General features: G+C 37.0%; 1 protein-coding gene across 1 annotated transcript in view; it reads right to left on the minus strand.

Moving 5' to 3' along the window:
- The window catches only part of PUS10 (pseudouridine synthase 10), a 101,535-nt gene extending 83,221 nt beyond the window's left edge, over positions 1-18,314 (minus strand). The window contains exons 1-4 of the mRNA XM_044663364.1: positions 17,755-18,314; positions 11,310-11,450; positions 8,426-8,680; positions 6,739-6,825 (exon numbers count right to left, since the gene is read on the minus strand). Of these exons, the coding sequence (XP_044519299.1) occupies positions 6,739-6,825; positions 8,426-8,680; positions 11,310-11,435 (468 nt within the window). The 5' untranslated portion in view covers positions 11,436-11,450; positions 17,755-18,314. The remainder of the gene's footprint in view (positions 1-6,738; positions 6,826-8,425; positions 8,681-11,309; positions 11,451-17,754) is intronic.
- Positions 18,315-18,540: the final 226 nt, after the last annotated feature.

Here is an 18,540-nt window from a genome sequence, read left to right on the forward strand (position 1 = left end):
GATTTCAATATTTTCAATATCTAGTGACATGGTATTTGTTTGAATGGGTCTATATTAACCTGATTCTCTGTACAGGAGAGAAGTTATATTTAAGGTCCTTGTCAAAGCAACAGAAAATAAAGAAACTGAGCTCCATGGAAGGACCTTCTATATCACAGCCTGATAGTAATTTTTAAAAAAGTGTCAGTGAATGAATCATCAAAATGATGTCTTAGTTATCAAGGGATTACAAGGTATTTGTTAAAAACCCTTACTTTTTGTCTTACAATCAGTTCTGTGTATTGGTTCCAATGCAGAAAAGCAGTAAGGGCTAGATAGCAGGCATTAAATGACTAGCCCAGGATCACATAGCTAGATCTAAGGCCATATCTGAAGCCAGAACCTGGGTCTCTGTACCTGGTTCTTAATCCACTGAGCTACCTAATTACCTCCACATGGTGGCTTTTTAAAAAAATTCACAAAGAAATTTCTAAATCTCTAAATTTCTAAAGTAGCTAAACCATTTCAAGCTGATTAAGGTTGCCAAGAGATTGTAAAGAGAGAAAAGGACTTAGGCTGGAACCTTGGGGGACACCCACAGTTAGATGACACAATATAGACGATGAGCCAGTAAATGAGGTTGAGGAGTAATCAGATTGGTAAGAGAACTGGGAGAGACTAGCACTAAAACTCACAAAGGAGTGAATAGCCTGGAGAAAAGAGTGTTCAACAGTGCAAAATGCTGCACAGAGAGATGTAGAGATGGAAAAGACCATCATAGATCAATGATAACTTTGTAGTGAACAATTTGTTTCATGATAAGGTAGGAAAGATACTTGCACAAAAATAGTTATAGCTATTCTTTTTGTGGTGGCAAAGAATTGGAAATTGAGAGGATGCCCATCAATTGGGGAATGGCTGAACAAATTATGGTATATGTTGGTGATGGAATACTATTGTGCTATAAGAAATGATAAGCAAGATGATTTCAGAAAAAGCTGGAAAGATCTGCAGGAACTGATGCAGAGTGAAATTAGCAGAACATAGTAACAGCAATATTGGATGAAGATTATCTGTGAAAACTTGACTACTCTCAGCAATGCAATGATCTGGACAATCCTGAAAGATTTATGATAGGGAATGCTATCCACCTCCAGAGAAAGAACTGTTGTAGTAGTCTTTCACACATCAGTGTATTTATGGTTTTATTTAGGGGTTTTGGTTCTGTATAAGTTTGCTCTTACAACAATGACTAATACGGAATTGTGTTTTGCATGACAATAAAATGGGAAAAAAATAAGGTAGGAAAGAAAAGTATTGAAAAATGTGTAGGAAGAAAGTATAGACAACTACATCAAGGAGTGTGGCTGAGTTTGGGGAGATGTCATGAAAGTATTTTAAGGAAGGAGAGACTCAGGAATGTTTTAGGAGAGCAGGGAAAGAACCAGCAGACGGGAAGAAGGTAAAGATCAGAGAAATGGAAAAGACGACTGAGGATACAATCTGCTGGAGATGAGGGAGGAGGGAATCAAGTGCACATGTAAAGGTGAAGTGCCACCTCTTTTTTCAAAGACTAGGAAAAAAGGGGAAAAAACAAAGGAGTTTTGAGATGAAGTGAATGGGAAAAGAGGTTACCTACCATCTCTAATTTTCTATACATCTTATACATATATTTTATAAATATATCTCAAGATATATCTATTATATAGTAACTTATGATCAGTGAGCTTCAATAAATAAGTGGTGATTTTGACAAGTGATGAAAAAGATGCTTATGTAAAAAAAACTACGCACGCACGCACACACACCTTTAAAAGGCAGTATTACCTGGCAGGTAATTGAAATTTCAGAAGATTTATTTTGCATTCCTGGATATGTCACCCACAACTTGTAAATATGAGCTGCTGTCTATGTTTTTAGTGACCTTAAATACAGAATTATGATTACTGACTTCTAAAAGCCTAGAGAAATGTTTCTGTGTCACTATTAAAACAATTTCCTTTCCATCCAATGGTCAGTTATCTCTTTATCAATAAAGACAAATCCGGTTTTTTCATATTTCTTGATGAAGAATCACCAAATCGCTAAATTTCAGAAATGGAACTTTAGAGGCCATTTAGTTTAATCTATACTTAAGAAAAGAATCCTGTATTTACTTGAAGATATCATTGTAGAGAATGCACTACTTTTTGAGGCAGATCATTAGACTTTTAGATAGCAATAATTATTTTTAGTTTTTTTCCATTTTTTTCATCCTAAAATTTTTCTCCTTTGCAACTCCCACCCATCATTCTGAATTCTTCTTTCTAGAGTCAAGAAAAAAGAAAAAGAAATCTAATCCTCTCTCCATGAGACAGCCTTTCATATTTTGGAAAACAATTATTATGTCCTCCCCTTCCTGAATTTTTTCTTCACCATTCCCAATCCCTTCAAGTGACATTTATATGGCATGAACGTAATAAATTTCACTGTTCTGGCTGTCCTCTTCTGAACATTCTTTAGCTTATCAATGTACTTCTTAAATTGTGGTACCCAGAATGGAACAGAATACCCTAGATGAGATCAGATTAAAGCAAGTACATTGGAATTATAGTCTCATACACTCCTGGAAGCTTATGCTTCCCTTATTACAGTTCAAAAGCTTTTTTGGCTGCCATATCACAAGCCTCATTTTGAACTTATGGCCATAGAATTAGTAGGCAGCAGAGCAGAAATTTGAAATCAGGTCCTGTGACACCAAACTGGCATACTTTCTACCATACCACATTCAATCCACTAAAACACAAAATTACAACAAAGAAAAAAAAAACTTAACCATTCCTTATCTAATAGTTGTACAGTGGATTTTATGAACCTAAGTATAAGGCTTTACATTTACAATTCCCATATTTTTAAAGTTCATTTAATTTTAGTCTGTCGACACCTTTTTTCCATAGCACAGGGGGTGGGGGTGGTAATAATCATATCATCTGATTGGCAAAATGGCTCAGTAATTGTTTTCCATATACTTCCAACCATACAACCTCAAGAGAAAAAAGACATTTGCCAGATATAGAATAATTAAAGCTGAATCCACAAGATGAAAAGATAGAAATATCTAAGCATAGTCAGCACAGGCAACATTGAAGGTTTGTACTTCAGGTTCTGGCTGTGATAGATCCCTTTTTTTCCTTTCTTTTTTTTTAGCTATAAGCCTCCCTCATTCTGCTCTCTCAGCTGCCACCCACCAGGGTCCCACAGCAAAGAAGGGAATGAGCATTTATTATGCACCTACTTACTATAGGCTAGGCTCTATGCTAAGCACTTTGCAATTACTATCTCATTTGATCCTCAGAGCATAACTGGGAGGTAGGTGCTATTATTATCACCCTCGTTTTACACTAGAGTTGAAGAAATTGAGTTTACAGTAGAAGAACCTGAGACAGACACAGGTTTAAGTGACTTGCCCCGGAACTTAAAGCAAAAACATATACTGTGTCTGAATTTCCAAATACTAACTCTACTGTTAACTACTCATGTGACTAAGAGCAAGGCTTAGAACCACAAGTTTGGAGTTGGAAAGGATTTCTGAAAATGTAGACCAATTCAGACCCTTTGCAGGTTAGGAAACTGAGGCTTTGGGAGGAGAGATGACTTGACCCAAAACCACACAGCCAAAGTGAAATCAAACCTTGGGTTCTTCAACTCCAAACCAGCAGCCCCTCTTTGCACTGTATCCCATATTCTCTCCAAGAGAGTTCCCCCTTGGATCTCTGAGCTTGAGGCTCCTTCCATGACAGCTGGGACTGAATTTGAATGACCTTTCCCCACAGCCCTAAAAGATCCAGCCATTCAAAGAAAAGGGAGGGCAACTTGGAGACAGTTAAAAACTAGGGTCCTAGGGTCACCTTTGTCTGAAAGAGAGGGCATCAGTGAGGCTCCCAGGCCACCCAACCAGGGAGTCTGAGGACCAAGCTCTGCAGTCTGTGAAAGAGGGAAATAGGAAGGACAAAGAATGAGAAAAGTAAAGGAAGACAGAAAAGACTCCTGGGCAATTCTTATAATCCCTCCCTGCCCAAATTTCGACTGTTCTCCCTGCAGCAACTGCTCCAAAATTTTCTTTTCCCCAGCCCTCTTCACCATTCCTTCTTAACTGTGTCTCAGTAGAAGACTTTCCCTCATACCTGACTTAGAATACTAAGGTCATCTATCCATGCTCCTTCCTCTCCTCAATTCTATAACTCACTCTCTCAACTGAAGCCCTCCATCATCTCTTTCTTTACTTCCTTCTCTGACAAGGGAGTGACTCTTCTTGCCAGAGCTTGGGTTCTTGATCCCATCCTTCTTATCTACTTTGGAACTTTGCCCCTGCATTAAACACACTTTCACTTCTGGTCTTCAATTTATCTTTTGGCTCTCTTCTTGCTCCCTATAAACATGCCCAGAATTTACCCTGTCTTTAAAAAATTGTCGTTTGACCAAACTTTTCTTTAAGTTATCTTGCTATATCTATCCATATTTTTGCAAAACCTAAAAAAAAAATTCCATCATTCACTGCCTCCACACTTCCTTACTCTTATTTACTACTCATTCTTTGTAATCTAAGTTTCAACTATACCCAATAACCATTTCTGCTTTAAAATAACTGATAATCTCTTATTTACTATATTTGCTATTTAAGGACTTTCCTATGTCCTCATCCATCTTGACCCCTTTAGCTTCTGACACAACTGACCCTCTTTTTAATACACTTTTCCACAAGCTGTTATGATACTATCTTTCCTGATTCTCTTCTTACCAGTCCAATCATTCCCTCTCAGTCTTCTGTGCTGGATCATTATTTATATCCTGTCCCTAATTCCATCCAGGACCTTCTTTTCTTCTCTCATACTCACATCAGACTCTATGGGTTCAATGAGTAATATCTGTGAAGATAGCCTCCAAATCTCTGTTTCCAAACTTTATCTCCTTGCTGAGTTCTAATCCCACATCTTCAACACCTCCACAAAGATATACCATAGCCATCTTGAATTTAACACACTCAAAACTGAACACATTACCTTTCTCCAGAAACTCACCCCACTTCCAAACTTCTTTATTTCTTTCACAGACATCACCATCCTCCCATCATTCAGATGCCAAACCTTAAGAGTCACTCTCAACATTTCCTTTACCCTTAGCTTCATGTTCATCAACTACCAATCAGCCTCTTGCTGGCTATACTGCCTTAACATCTTTACTCATATTTGCCTACATTATTATAACCATCTCCTAATTAGTTTCTTCCATTCTCTAGGCAATATAGTAAATAGGCCTCTGGACCTGCTGGAGTCAAGGGGATAGGAATTCAAATCTGACCCCAGACACTTACTTAGATATGTGACCCTGGGCAATCAACTAAACCTGCCTTAATTTCCTCAACTATAAAATGGAGTCAATAATGGGACCTTACCTCCCTGAGTTATCATGAGGATAATATGAGATGACAAAACTTAAAGTACTATATAAATGTTAATTACCATTATTCTTTTCATTATCACTAATTCATCTTCCACAAAAGTACCAAATAGATATCTATACAGCACAGGTCTAATAATACCTACAAATACCTCTGTTTGACATTTAAAGCTCTTTATCATCCAACTGTAATCTTTCTACATTGATTTTGCATGCCCCCTTTTTCATGTACTTTACATTCTAGTCAAATTGTCTTATTTGCTAATCCCTACACAGACTATTCCATCACCTACCTCCTCATCACTGCCCAGTCCAATCTTATAACTAGAATGCTCTCACTCCTTATCTCATCCTCTTAGACTCTAACTCCCTTTAATGCTCAGGTTCAAGTATTATTTCTTTCATGAGGTCTTTCTTGGTTCTTTAATTGATTCTCCCCATCCCAACCAGTAGCCCTTTGTTTTTACTTTCTAGAGTCTATATAGAATCTTTTGCATATACATTGTTTCATGCTGATAGAAGGTAGCCTCCTGGACTATTTTGATTTTATCTTTGCCTTCCCAACACCTAATATAGTGCCTAGAATTTTTTAAACCAAACTTGTGGTTTCACTGGTACAGAGGACACTCAGTGAAGAAACTCTTTTATTACACATTAGCATATACTCTGCAAGTTACAGTCTTCAAGAAAAGGAGTCTCGGGGACTGACTCAATATGTGATTCTCCCAGAGTGTGTCAGAGACAGATGCTGGACTTTATAGGGTGGCTTTATATCCATGAAGCTGCACTGCATGGGAGCACTTCCAAGACTTAAATGGAATTGAAAGTCATCTACAAAGTAACGAAGGAATCATGATCTGCACTGGGGAAAGGATTATTCTGACAGAAGAAATTCACCAATCATTGAAGTATTGAAGTGTTTTAAATTATTATTTAAATAGAAAAAAAAATAGTTTTTGAAAGCTGTTCGTGTTTCCATCAGTTAGTCTGGTAAATAACATGGCTTCTCCTAAACAAAAGAGACAAATTTTGTCCTTCAAAATATGTTCCTTCTCCTTGAAGCCATTATAAATTTTCTGGTATTTTCCAGAAAGGGCCTCTGCACCACTAGTCAGAAACTTGCTACTCTATACTACACTCAAAGAGGCAGTTCCTGAAAGAAAATATTAGCAATTCATTCTTTCATTCAGGCATCTATCTATCACTAATATGTCTCTTTTAATAGTTAGAAATATACACAAAGTAGGAAATAAAAAAACACATTGTTCTCCTTTCTCATATTTTATGAACTTGCTAATGTAATTATGGTGAAAATGGTCATACCTCTCTTACAGACAGCTGTGGTGGGAAGGACACTGAAAATACCAAGTTGGTGAACTCATACCCAGCAGAATCAACCTTCTGGCATACCTGAAAATTAATTACATTTACATAAGTCCATAGGAACTGTTGAGATTTTACTCTTTAACCTGAAATTTTGCTCAACTATTATGATATTATAATATCATAATATTCAGACTTTCAGTTGAATAAATGTACTTCCAAATTTTGTTAACCACACTGGATTGAGAATCATAAAAACTGGCTTCTAGTTCCAACTTTGTTATTCAACTGGCTGTGACCTTCTGCAGCTATTTTTACTGCTCTGGGCAGTAAAAAAACAACTACTCTTCATTTATAAAATGCAGTTGTGGGGGCAGCTGGGTGGCTCAGTGGATTGAGAGCCAGGCCTAGAGATGGGAGGTCCTAGGTTCAAATCTGGCTTCAGACACTTCCTAGCTATGTGACCCTGGGCAAGTCACTTAACCTCCATCGCCTAGGTCTTACCACTCTTCTGCCTTGGAGCCAATACATAGTATTGGCTCCAAGACAGAAAGTAAGGGTCCTAAATAAACAAACAAACAAACAAACAAACAAATGAATGAATAAATAAATAAAAGAAAATGCAGTTGTACTAAATGTACTGCAATAGTCTTAAGGTTGGTCTGCCTTATTCTCTCCCCACTACAGTCTATCCTCTACTCTGCTTTCAAATGATCTTCTTTAATAACTGCATTCTGTCCATGTCACTCCCCCACCCCCAATTCAATAAACTTTAATGGTTCCCTTTCATTCCTAGAATCCAATATAAAATCCCCTGTTTGCCAAGCAAAGTCCTTCATAACCTGACCCACATTTCCAGTTTTCTTAGGTAAGGAGCCTTGCAATCTTATCATATGTTTTTTTGATACATTGACACTGGCCTCCTTGCTGCTTCTTGAACAAGGCATTTAATCTCTTAACTCAGCTATTTTCAGTAACTATCCTCCCTGCTTGGAATTCTTTTCCTCCTTATCTCTATTTCTTGGCTTCTTTCAAGTTCCAAGTAAAATCCTACCTTCTATAGGATGCCTTCTCTAACTCCTCTTACTTCTGGTGCCTTTCCTCTGTTTAATATTTTCAATCCACTAGAGAAATAGCTTATTTGTACATTGTTTTTTGCATAATGTCTCACCCACTAACCTGGGAGCTCCTCTGTAGCAGGAACTGTCTTTTGCCTTTTTCTATGTCTCTAATGTTTAGCTTAGTGCCTGGCATATAAAGGCGCTTAATAAATATTTATAAAATGACAGATAATCTCAAAAGTTCCTTCTAATTCTAAGACTCTATGAACAGTTAGACCAAATTCCTTAGGATGATTAAATCTTTTAGGAGACTCTGCAACATTCTAGTGCTTATGGTAATCAATACAGTATCAGAAGCAGATGGAGGACTTGTTCAACCATAAATAATTCCACATTTACTTGAATTCAATTCTGGATCTTTTTAATCAAAGTGCAAAACAGCTTTGGCAAACATACTTTCTCCCTATTTATTTAAGCCTAGCTTGATGTTAATGATCAGAGGGTTGTCAAATAAGCTTATCTTTGTGACAGGAGTCAAAGAATCTTGCACCAAGATCATTTCAGGTCTTAAACCAAGGAAAATTGCTACCAAACTGATCATTTAGTAAGAACAACTAACTGTTTACCTTTTTAACAAACTTCTTTTCACAGAATTCTTGCAGAATCCCCAGACATATATTACAGGCATTTAGATATGGATCTTCAAGTATCAAATTTTCATCCTGCATGACTGCAGCCATTTCTCCACCATTTTGACTTCGATCATCAATTTGAGCCTCGCCATCTTCCAATCGAATCTTTTTGAGGGGTGGTTTGGTGGCTTCCAAAATTAAATCATCATCTTCAGTTTTCAGGAAATTCTCTAACTCTCTAAGCAAGTCCTAAAGAAAAGAAGTTGAATAGGACTTTTTAGTAGTTTTTGTTTTGGGGGAAGGAGAGGTGATGCTTTTTTTTAGAACATCTAAGTACCATATATTAAAACATCAGTGGAAAACATTAAATACAGTATACATATTTATTTTTTCTTCAATTACATGAAAAAACAGTTTTTTATCCTTTTTTTCCTAAGTTTGAGTCAAATTCTCCCCCACCTCTCTGTCCCCCTCCCTGAGATAGCAAGCAATTAATATAGCACATTTAGATGATTTTTGTTCCCATCAATTTTGGAGCAACTCCCGTCATCCTATACCTTCATAGAAAATTGCAATATTACTACTTAAGTTCTATAATAGAAATAGAAGGATTTTAAAAGTAAATGTTAATATTGAAATATAGGTCTTAAGAATTAAAGAGCCTAAGCTCAAATTCTGACTCAAACTTGGTATCTATGTGATGTTGGGCAAGTCATCATCATAATAGTATTTACATACATTCTGTTCCTCATTTCCCTTCTCTATAGAATGTAGGGGTGGAACTAGATAACCTGAAAGGTCACTTCAAGCTTGAGAGTTATGATCTTATGATATGTAAATCAATTAATTATAATATCTACTAATTGTCCTCCTGTGAAAGATAACCTTATCTGTGATAGTTTAGGCTTTTGTTCATTAATTACAGGAGTAAATACATTAAAATATTTACTAAAATATTTTGCTTCCTGAGAAATACATGATATTCTACAATGCAGAATAAAATTTCATGAATTTAAATTTTATATATGTAGAATTTATAAAAATTTATCACAAATAAGGGTCCCACTTATGGGGGGGGTGCAGAAAGGACTTAAGTAAATGAATAAAACAAAATTTTGAGAATTTATACTGCACAAATTATTTTAAAAGTACCTATTCATTTATAAACAATGTTAGAAATGTCAACGGAAATGAAGACTCCTAAACTTGATGCAGTGATATGGTAATAGCAAGGCATTTATACTCATTCATCAAAACAGAAACCACTAAGGCAATATTTAATTATCCTAACTTTAAGTATAATATGATAAACAATTATTAAGCATCTAATATGAAGCCAAGCACTGTGCCATGTACTAGGGATACAGACATCAAAGGAAAGAGAGATCCTGCTCTGGAGGAGCTCACAATCTAATGGGAGAAATACATAAAAAAGAAGTTGTAGCTCCATTACTGCAAAGAATCTATCATCTTAGATATATATGAGTATTTCCTCCAGTGGCAACACCTTTCCAACATCAGCAACTATGTCCATGTCCTTATATAAGTTTACCACAAAGGGATCATCTATTGTTCTAAAAGCCTTCCTCCTATTCTCTTAAAATCACAAAGATGCCAATGGAGGATATAAGCTGTCCTTCAGTTATTTCTTGCTTTGTGACCAATTCATCTTTTTCCACCACACATTTCTTTTATGACATCCTTTATGCCTATTTCTCCTAAATAATTCTTTGTAACATGTTACAGACTGCTTACACCAATGATATATGCCTCTCTACTGTACCTGAGTGAGCCTTGACTCTATTAAGAGACTATGATCTTCTATGACTGACAGTCACACATCACCACCAGAAGAAAATTTATTAAAAATATAGGCCTTTATTTCATGGGGTCACTAAAAATGTGCCAATATATAAAAGATATACTCTAACACCAGGTGAGCAACAGGATAATGAATTTCAGGTCAAACTTTCAATGATCATTTACTAAGCAGAGGCAGGATTGGAGTTAACACCAGCAAAATTATTTATTCTTAAAATATTGAAAAATAGGGACAGCTAGGTGGCTTAGTAGATTAACAGCCAGGCCTAGAGATGGAAGGTCCTGAGTTCAAATCTAGCATCTAACCATTTCTAGCTGTGTGATCCTGAACAAGTCACTTAACTCCCACTGCTTAGCCCCTATTTCTAAATAAAAGTGCATTTGTAACATGAGAGACAATTTGATGCTGGAAATAGAGAGCTGGCCTGGAAATAAGAAGACCTCCATTCAAGTCCTCCACTGATACACAGTCTGCTCTTTGTCCTTGGGTAAGTCATTTAATACTTCAGGGCTCTAGGTAATTCTATAAGGCTCTAAATTATAACAAAAAGTGCTGACCTGAATTGAAAGAGGCAGTTTCCTCACTGGGGAATTTCCAGTATTAATGAAAAATTACAGCATGTGACACTGATTAATGTTTGACTACCTGATTTGAAATCCTGCCTTGGATATTTATTAACTATGAGACCCTGAGCAAATCACTTACCCTCCCTCAGCCTCAGGTTTCTCATCTATAAAACATGGATAATAATTTAACTTACCTTGTAGAGATGTTTTGAGATTTAAATAACATATGTAGTGTTTTTCATATTATAAAGTACTATATAAAGAAAATGTTTTGTGATAGATGCAGAATGCCCCGCTTAACATTAAATTCACCATGGATAATTCTATGCATTCTTTATTTTATAAGAATATCTTTTTACTACTATCAGTAATCAATGTGTGCATTTTGTTAATAAAGTTTACATTTACTAAAAGATCATGAACAAATATAGTCATACATACAAACATTCATGCATATATTGATTTTTTAATTAAAAAAATATGAAAAGACCTTGTATGGAAGTTTGTAAGGTGAATGAAAATCCACACAACACAATCTGAAGATGCATCGTGGACAAGTGCCAGTACTGAACAGCAACCGGGCAATAGGTTTGTCTTTTTCAGCCAGTGGGAACATGGTGAGTAAACCTAACTTTAAAAACAAAAACAAAAAAAAACTATATGGATAATAAGCAATTTAACTCCACATTTCAATTTCATAAATACAAATTTACCCAAAACACTTTTTAACAATTCACATTTACATAATGCTATGAAGTGTGCAAGTACTTTAAGGTAAAAATACAACAATACTGTAAGGTAAGAGTAAAAATAGTATCCCTAATTAACTGATGGGAAAGCTGAGAATCTGAGAGATTAAAAGATTTTGATTCTAGAGTCGATCATGGTCAAAAAGGTAGAAAATATATACAGGGAGCTCTAAACCCAAGTCTTCTAACTCCAAATCCAGTATTTGTTTTTGTTTTCATTTTAAACCCTTACCTTCTGTTTTAGAGTTGATATATCAATTCTATATATCAACTCTAAAACAGAAGAGTGCTAAGGGCTAGGCAATTGGGGTTAAGTGACTTGCACTTAACGTCACGCAGCTAGGAAGTGTCTAAGGCCAGATTTGAACTTAGGATCTCCAGTCTCTAGGCCTGGTACTTCATCCACTGTACTACCAAGCTGCTCCCAATATACTTTCTATTATACTATGCTGTCTTTTTATTTTTCTGTTGTGACATTCTTGCCCCTTTAATGATTAAAAAGTTTAATGTTTTAAGTATCTTTGATACTTCCATATCAGTACCTTCATTGATGTTGTTCCCAAGGCCTGGAATGCTTACTTTCAATTGCTCCTGTTCATTATCACTTGTTGAATTTCAACTGTCCTTTAAAGCTCAGTACAAATATTATCTCCTTCATGAAGCTGTTCCTGATACAACTACCTGAGAATAATTTCTCCTACATCTTTATATTCCCAATATACACTTAACAAACACAAAACTACCAAGTCCTGATTATGCCTGCTGATCTTGGCTGCTTTCCTAAAAGGCTGGGCTTTTGGATATCCCATTCTTTCCTTATGGCCCTTTTCCCCAGTCTCTACCCCTGAACATGTATTTAGTACTATCTCTTATATTTGTCAGTAGATTGACCCCCAAATCATGTCCCCTTTCTACTTCCCTGAAATGTAATTTTCAATCTCTACCTTATTACTAGTTCCTTCCTTGATACCAAATAAATATACCTATGTCTCCCTCCTCCTTAAAAATACCTCACTAGATCCTATCTCTGCTAGCTAGCATCTTATAGCTTTCCTCTCCTCGGCTAAACTACTTGGAAAAAACCTCTACATCTAGTGCCTCTAGTTCCTTTCTTCTCACTCTTTTGTAAACCTTTTTTTTTTTAAATCTTTGAACCTTTTATTTAATTAATTTAGGATATTTTTCCATGGTTACAAGATTCATGTTCTTTCCCTCTCCTCCCCCCACCCCCTTCCCATAGCCAACGTACAATTGCACTGGATTTTACAGGTGTCATTGATCAAGACCTATTTCCATACTATTGATATTTGCACTAGGGTGATCATTTAGAGTAAATATCCCCAAGTCATTTTCCCATCAACCCATGTTGTTTTCCTTCTGTGTTTCCACTCCCAGAGTTCTTCCTCTGAATGTGGCTAGTTTTCTTTCTCATAAGCCCCTCCAAGTCATCCTGGAGCATTGCATTGCTGCTAGTAGAGAAGTCCGTTATGTTCGATTGTACCATAGTGAATCAGCCTCTGTGTATATGGTTCTCCTGGTTCTGCTTTTTTCACTCTGCATCAATTCCTGGAGGTCATTCCAGTTCATATGGAATTCCTCCAGTTCATTATTCCTTTGAACACAATAGTATTCCATCACCAGCATATACCACAATTTGTTCAGCCATTCCCCAATTGAAGGGCATACCCTCATTTTCCAATTTTTTGCCACCACAAAGAACGTGGCTATAAATATTTTTGTACAAGTCTTTTTCCCTATTATCTCTTTGGAGTATAAACCCAGCAATGGTATGGCTGGGTCAAAAGGCAGACAGTTTTTTAAAGTCCTTTGGGCACAGTTCAAAATTCCTATCCAGAATGACAGGATCAATTCACAACTCCACCAGCAATGCATTAAAATCCCAATTTTGCCACATCCCCTCCAACATTTATTACTTTCCTTTGCTGTCATTTTAGCCACTCTGCTCGGTGTGAGGTGGTACCTCAGAGTTGTTTTGATTTGCATTTCTCTAATTATAAGAGATGTAGAACACTTTTTCATGTGCTTATTGATAGTTTTGATTTCTTTAACTGAAAATTGCCTATTCATGTCCCATTTATCAGTTGAGAAATGGCTTGACTTTTTGTATAGTTAGTTTAGTTCCTTATATATTTGAGTAATTAAAGAGTTTTTTGTTATAAAGATTTTTTCCCAATTTGTTGCTTCTCTTCTAATTTTGGTTGCATTGGTTTTGTTTGTACAAAAACTTTTTAGTTTAATGTAATCCGAATTATTTTTTACATTTTACATTTATTTTACATTACATTTTGTAATTTTTTTCTAACTCTTGCTTGGTTTTAAAATCATTCCTTTCCCAAAGATCTGACAAGTATCTTGTATATACTTGATTTGTATACATTTGTCTAAATGTTGTCTCCACCATTAGAGTGAAAGCTTCTTGAAGGCATGCACTGTCTTTTGTATCCTTTTATATCCACAGTGCTTATTAGTACAGTGCCTGGCATGTAGCAGGTGCTCAATAAATACTTACTGATTGATGATCAAAGAATCCTACTTATTTTTTAATCAAACTCAGCACCCAATCTTCTCTACCTTAAGAGTCCTTAGTCTCATTTTTCAGATAAAGAAATCAAAACTATCAATAAGCACATGAGAAAGTGTTCTAAATATCTAATAATAAGAGAAATGCAAATCAAAACAACCCTAAGGTATCACCTCACACTTAGCAGATTGGCTAAAATGATAGCAGGGGAGAGTAATAAATGTGGAGGGGATGTGGCAAAATTGGGACATTAATGCATTGCTGGTGGAGTTGTGAAATTTGATCCAACCATTTGGATGGCAATTTGGAACTATGCCCAAAGAGCTCTGAAAGACTGCCTGCCTGCCTTTTGATCCAGCCATAGCACTGCTTGGATTATACCCCAAGGAGATAATAAGGAAAAAGACTTGTACAAAAATATTTATAGCCAGGCTCTTTGTGGTGGCAAAAAATTGGAAAATGAGAGAATGTTCTTCAATTGGGGAATGGCTGAACAAATTGTGGTATATGCGGGTGATGGACTACTATTGTGCTCAAAGGAATAATAAATTGGAGAAATTCCATGTGAACTAAAAAGACCTCCAGGAATTGATGCAGAGTGAAAGGAGCAAAGCCAGAAGAACATTGTACACAGAGACTGATACACTGTGGTAAAATAGAATGTAATGAATTTTGTACTAGCAGCAATGCAATGACCCAGGACAATTCTGAGGAATTTATGGAAAAGAATGCTACCCACATTCAGAGGAAGAACTCTGGGAGTGGAAACACAGAAGAAAAACAACTGCTTGAACATATGGGTTGATGTGGACATGATTGGGGATGTAGACTCGAAACGACCACACCAATGCAACTATCAACAATATGGAAATAGGTCTTGATCGATGACACATGTTAAAACCAGTGGAAATGAGTGTCAGCTATGGGGGGGGGGTGGCATTGGGGGAGTGAAGGGGAAAGTAAGAACATGAATAATGTAACCATGGAAAATTTTTCTAAATACCACCAAAAAAAAAAAAAAAAAAAAAAAGAGTCCTTAGCCTCTTTCAAATCTTAATACATTTGCAACCTCCACTGGAAAGCCTTTACTAATTACTGGCTTCTGTAAGGGGCTTTCTTCCTCCTGATTATCCCATATATATTTATCTAGATATATAATGCTTTCCTTTATAAAGGCAGGAACCATTTGTTGTTCTGAATGTATTTCATGAACCTTGCACATAGCAGGGATTTCATTTTAGTCAAATAGCATTTGTTAAGTAGCCAGTAGGTGCCAGGCACTGTGCTAACCTAAGTGTTATAGTGTAATAGAGTACTAGGCCTAGAGTCAAGAAGACCCAGATTGAAATCCATCCTCACACACTTCTAAACTGTGTGATCTTGGCAAGTCACTTAATCTATTTGCCCAGTTTCCTTATTTGTAAAATGGTAATAATAATAGAGCGCCTTCCTCCCGGAACTGTGACAATTTCAAAGAAGATAATTATTGTAAAGTACTTGGCATAGTACCAAGAATATAGAAAGTTCTAAATAAGTGATAGGAGTTATTATTATTACTGAGCAGTGTTTGTTGGATTGGTGAGCATGTTTTATAGAGAGTATAAAGCTCTTAGAAGGTAAGAATTATTTTATTTTTGTCTTTATATCCCTAGAAGTTTTGCAAATAGGTACCTAACAAGTCATTTTTTGAAAGAGTTTTAAGTCCCAGACATGTATTACTAGGAACATGAAAATTACAACTTTTATAATAATAAAATGCTAAAAATGTAAAAGTAAAATCACTATTATTTTCATTTGATAAATATGTATGTTGTCAATTCTGAATTATGTACATGTAGATTCTGAGGCTCCCTTCCCTTGGAATTGGAAAATTATGCAAGTATATGAATATAGTCATCTAAGTATCCAGATCAAACTGTAATCCAAAATCAAATACAAACTTCTGTATTAACTGATCATCTTCACTATTCTAGTCATTAAGACCACTGACAAAGTATTCACTTAATTCACAATTGCACGGTGCCAACGGCCAACTCCACCACAAATAACAACTAAATTATGCAAAAAGCAGAAACAGCTATATGTTATCAGGACATTTTCTCCAAGGATTCTAACTAGTTAATAAACTGTTGCTGCAAATTCTCCTTTATTCCTCTTTCTCTTTTATGCTTTTTCTCCCATTTCAAAGACTGACATCTTTTGTACCTATCTTGAGCTTTCTATAATAAGGATGCAATGTAAATTCAAGAAATAGGTGGCAAATTAAAACACTGAAATGGTTCCCAAAACTGATGAGGATCATTCAACCCTCTTTACTGTATAATTTTAACAGATTTCTAAATAGAAAACTTTTCTAGGGGTAAAAATTTTAATGCTTAATTTTTACTGATATCTTTTGTCTTAATGCCACCACTTCCCTAATATATTTCCTCCCCTACTCACTTCTTGTAATAAAAATTAAAGACTTAAAAATCAATTGACCAGAACTAAGCAAAACATCACCATCACCCAAGTTTAACAGCATATACAATGTTGGTATGGAATATTTTTAATATCTCAGACACTTAAAAAACAGAACACAGTGTTTTGATCCACCAACCAAATGTTCATTCATTCATTCATTAAATTATTTATTGTTAAAAAAAAAAAAGGAATATGTGCTTTCTTCATTTTACCCTCAATCTTTGAACACTGGAAATACAATTTAAAAAAACAACACTTTACTTTCAACGACTTTGTGAGAGAAGCAGTGAAAATATTTTTACCCCTATTTTCTTGTTCGATATTCCAAAAAATCTAATGATATCTTTCAGAAGATTTCTTCCAACTACTAGAAGTGGATTTTCTACCTGTCTTACTGATCGAAATTGTTAAAGCTACCAAAAACCACCGTACCTCCACCCCTTTTTTCTTTTAAAGGAGAGAGGGATTGCTCTTTACCTTAGGAAGGTTAGTCCCCTACTAAAATCCTTTCCAAATTAATAGGAATTTCTGGAGCATGTTTATGTTGGCATAGTCTTTGAAAATCAAGTGTTACCTCCGAGCCACGATATAAGGAACTGGAATTGGATATGAGTACTTGATCCCCATCTTACTGATAAGCGAGTGAAGCTCAGGGAGGTCCAAATGACTTGCCCGATCACATGGCTTTTAAGCAACCCAAAAGAATGCAATTTCATGGCTAATAAAAATGCCAAATTTTCTGACTCCCAAATCTAGCCAGGGTTCAAAAAAGTCTGCTACAACTTAATGACTGAAAACTCAGAACCCATCACCTCCCCCCCCCCCAAGGAAAGTACTTTTTTTCCTGTTTGTGATCATTTGGGTTACGATAAGTGGTATTTTAAACAGAACAAAGTTCTGAACTTCTGGCAGCACACCTCCCACGTGTACGGGGTACCGATAGCAGAACGGCTTTCCCTTCAGCAGTCCTTCTCCTTCACTCTCTATCCAGTTTCTCCTTCGCTCTCTATCCAGTGGTGGGGGGTTGGGGATGAACTTCTTGGTACACCCCTTATACTATACAGTAAAACAAACCGCTTAAGAGAAAAAGAAAGATGCAGGAGTGAAAGGGAGAGGGGGCAGAGGAGGAAGAAAGGAGAGGTGGGGAGGAAAGCTTGTGTCATTCCCGGGATACTACCCACCTCTTGGAATATCTAACGCAGCCTCACACAGGTCAGTCTCACCCTCAGAGTTTTGCAGGGGCCACAATTTCCTCGGTCAATTCGAGAGATTCTGGCGCCGAGCTAACGACTGCACCTCCCAGCTACAGGGAAAGTTCGCTCGCGTTTCTCCAGCCAGATGTAGAATCGAGAGACTAGCCGCTGGCCTCAGGACTATCACACGCCTTCTCCCCGCCTGTGCAGCAAATGCGGGCACGGCAAGGCCAGTTTCTCTTCTGCCTCTGTCCTTTCAGCCCGGCTTCCCCCCCGAGTCTTCTTCCCTGGATCCTCTCTCTCTCCTGCGGCAGCGACAGCCACAACGAGCTTAACCCCTTCGGTCCCTCCTAGGGAATGGGGGCGAAAAAAGGAGGGGACACTCGGTGCTAAGCGCAATCCCGTCCCCTAAGGAAACAAGCTCCCCAGCATTAAAGTACCGCCTTTTCCTCATCGCCATCTCCGGCCCTGTCCTACCCCACTCCCCGCCCCTTCCCTGGGTTGAAGAGTCCTGAGTGAGGTCTCCACAGCCAGCTGCACACATTTGGAAAGATAAGGGATTGAGGGGTTTAGCCTCACCTCAGTGACACCCCACCCCCACCCCCGCCCGGGTGGAGGTATCACTCCCCAGTGGAATATTGGCTTGGGTCTTAAAGAGGTGAGAAGACAACGGTCTGAAGGCCTTTTTAGCCGCACACGGAAACATCGATAAGCCCCTCCCCTACGTTGGAAGCTTCCACCCGTAGCCCGGAAAGGAAAGTGAGGAGGCCGTGT

Source organism: Gracilinanus agilis, chromosome 2 (assembly GCF_016433145.1).
Source record: "Gracilinanus agilis isolate LMUSP501 chromosome 2, AgileGrace, whole genome shotgun sequence".
NCBI classification, from domain to species: domain Eukaryota; kingdom Metazoa; phylum Chordata; class Mammalia; order Didelphimorphia; family Didelphidae; genus Gracilinanus; species Gracilinanus agilis.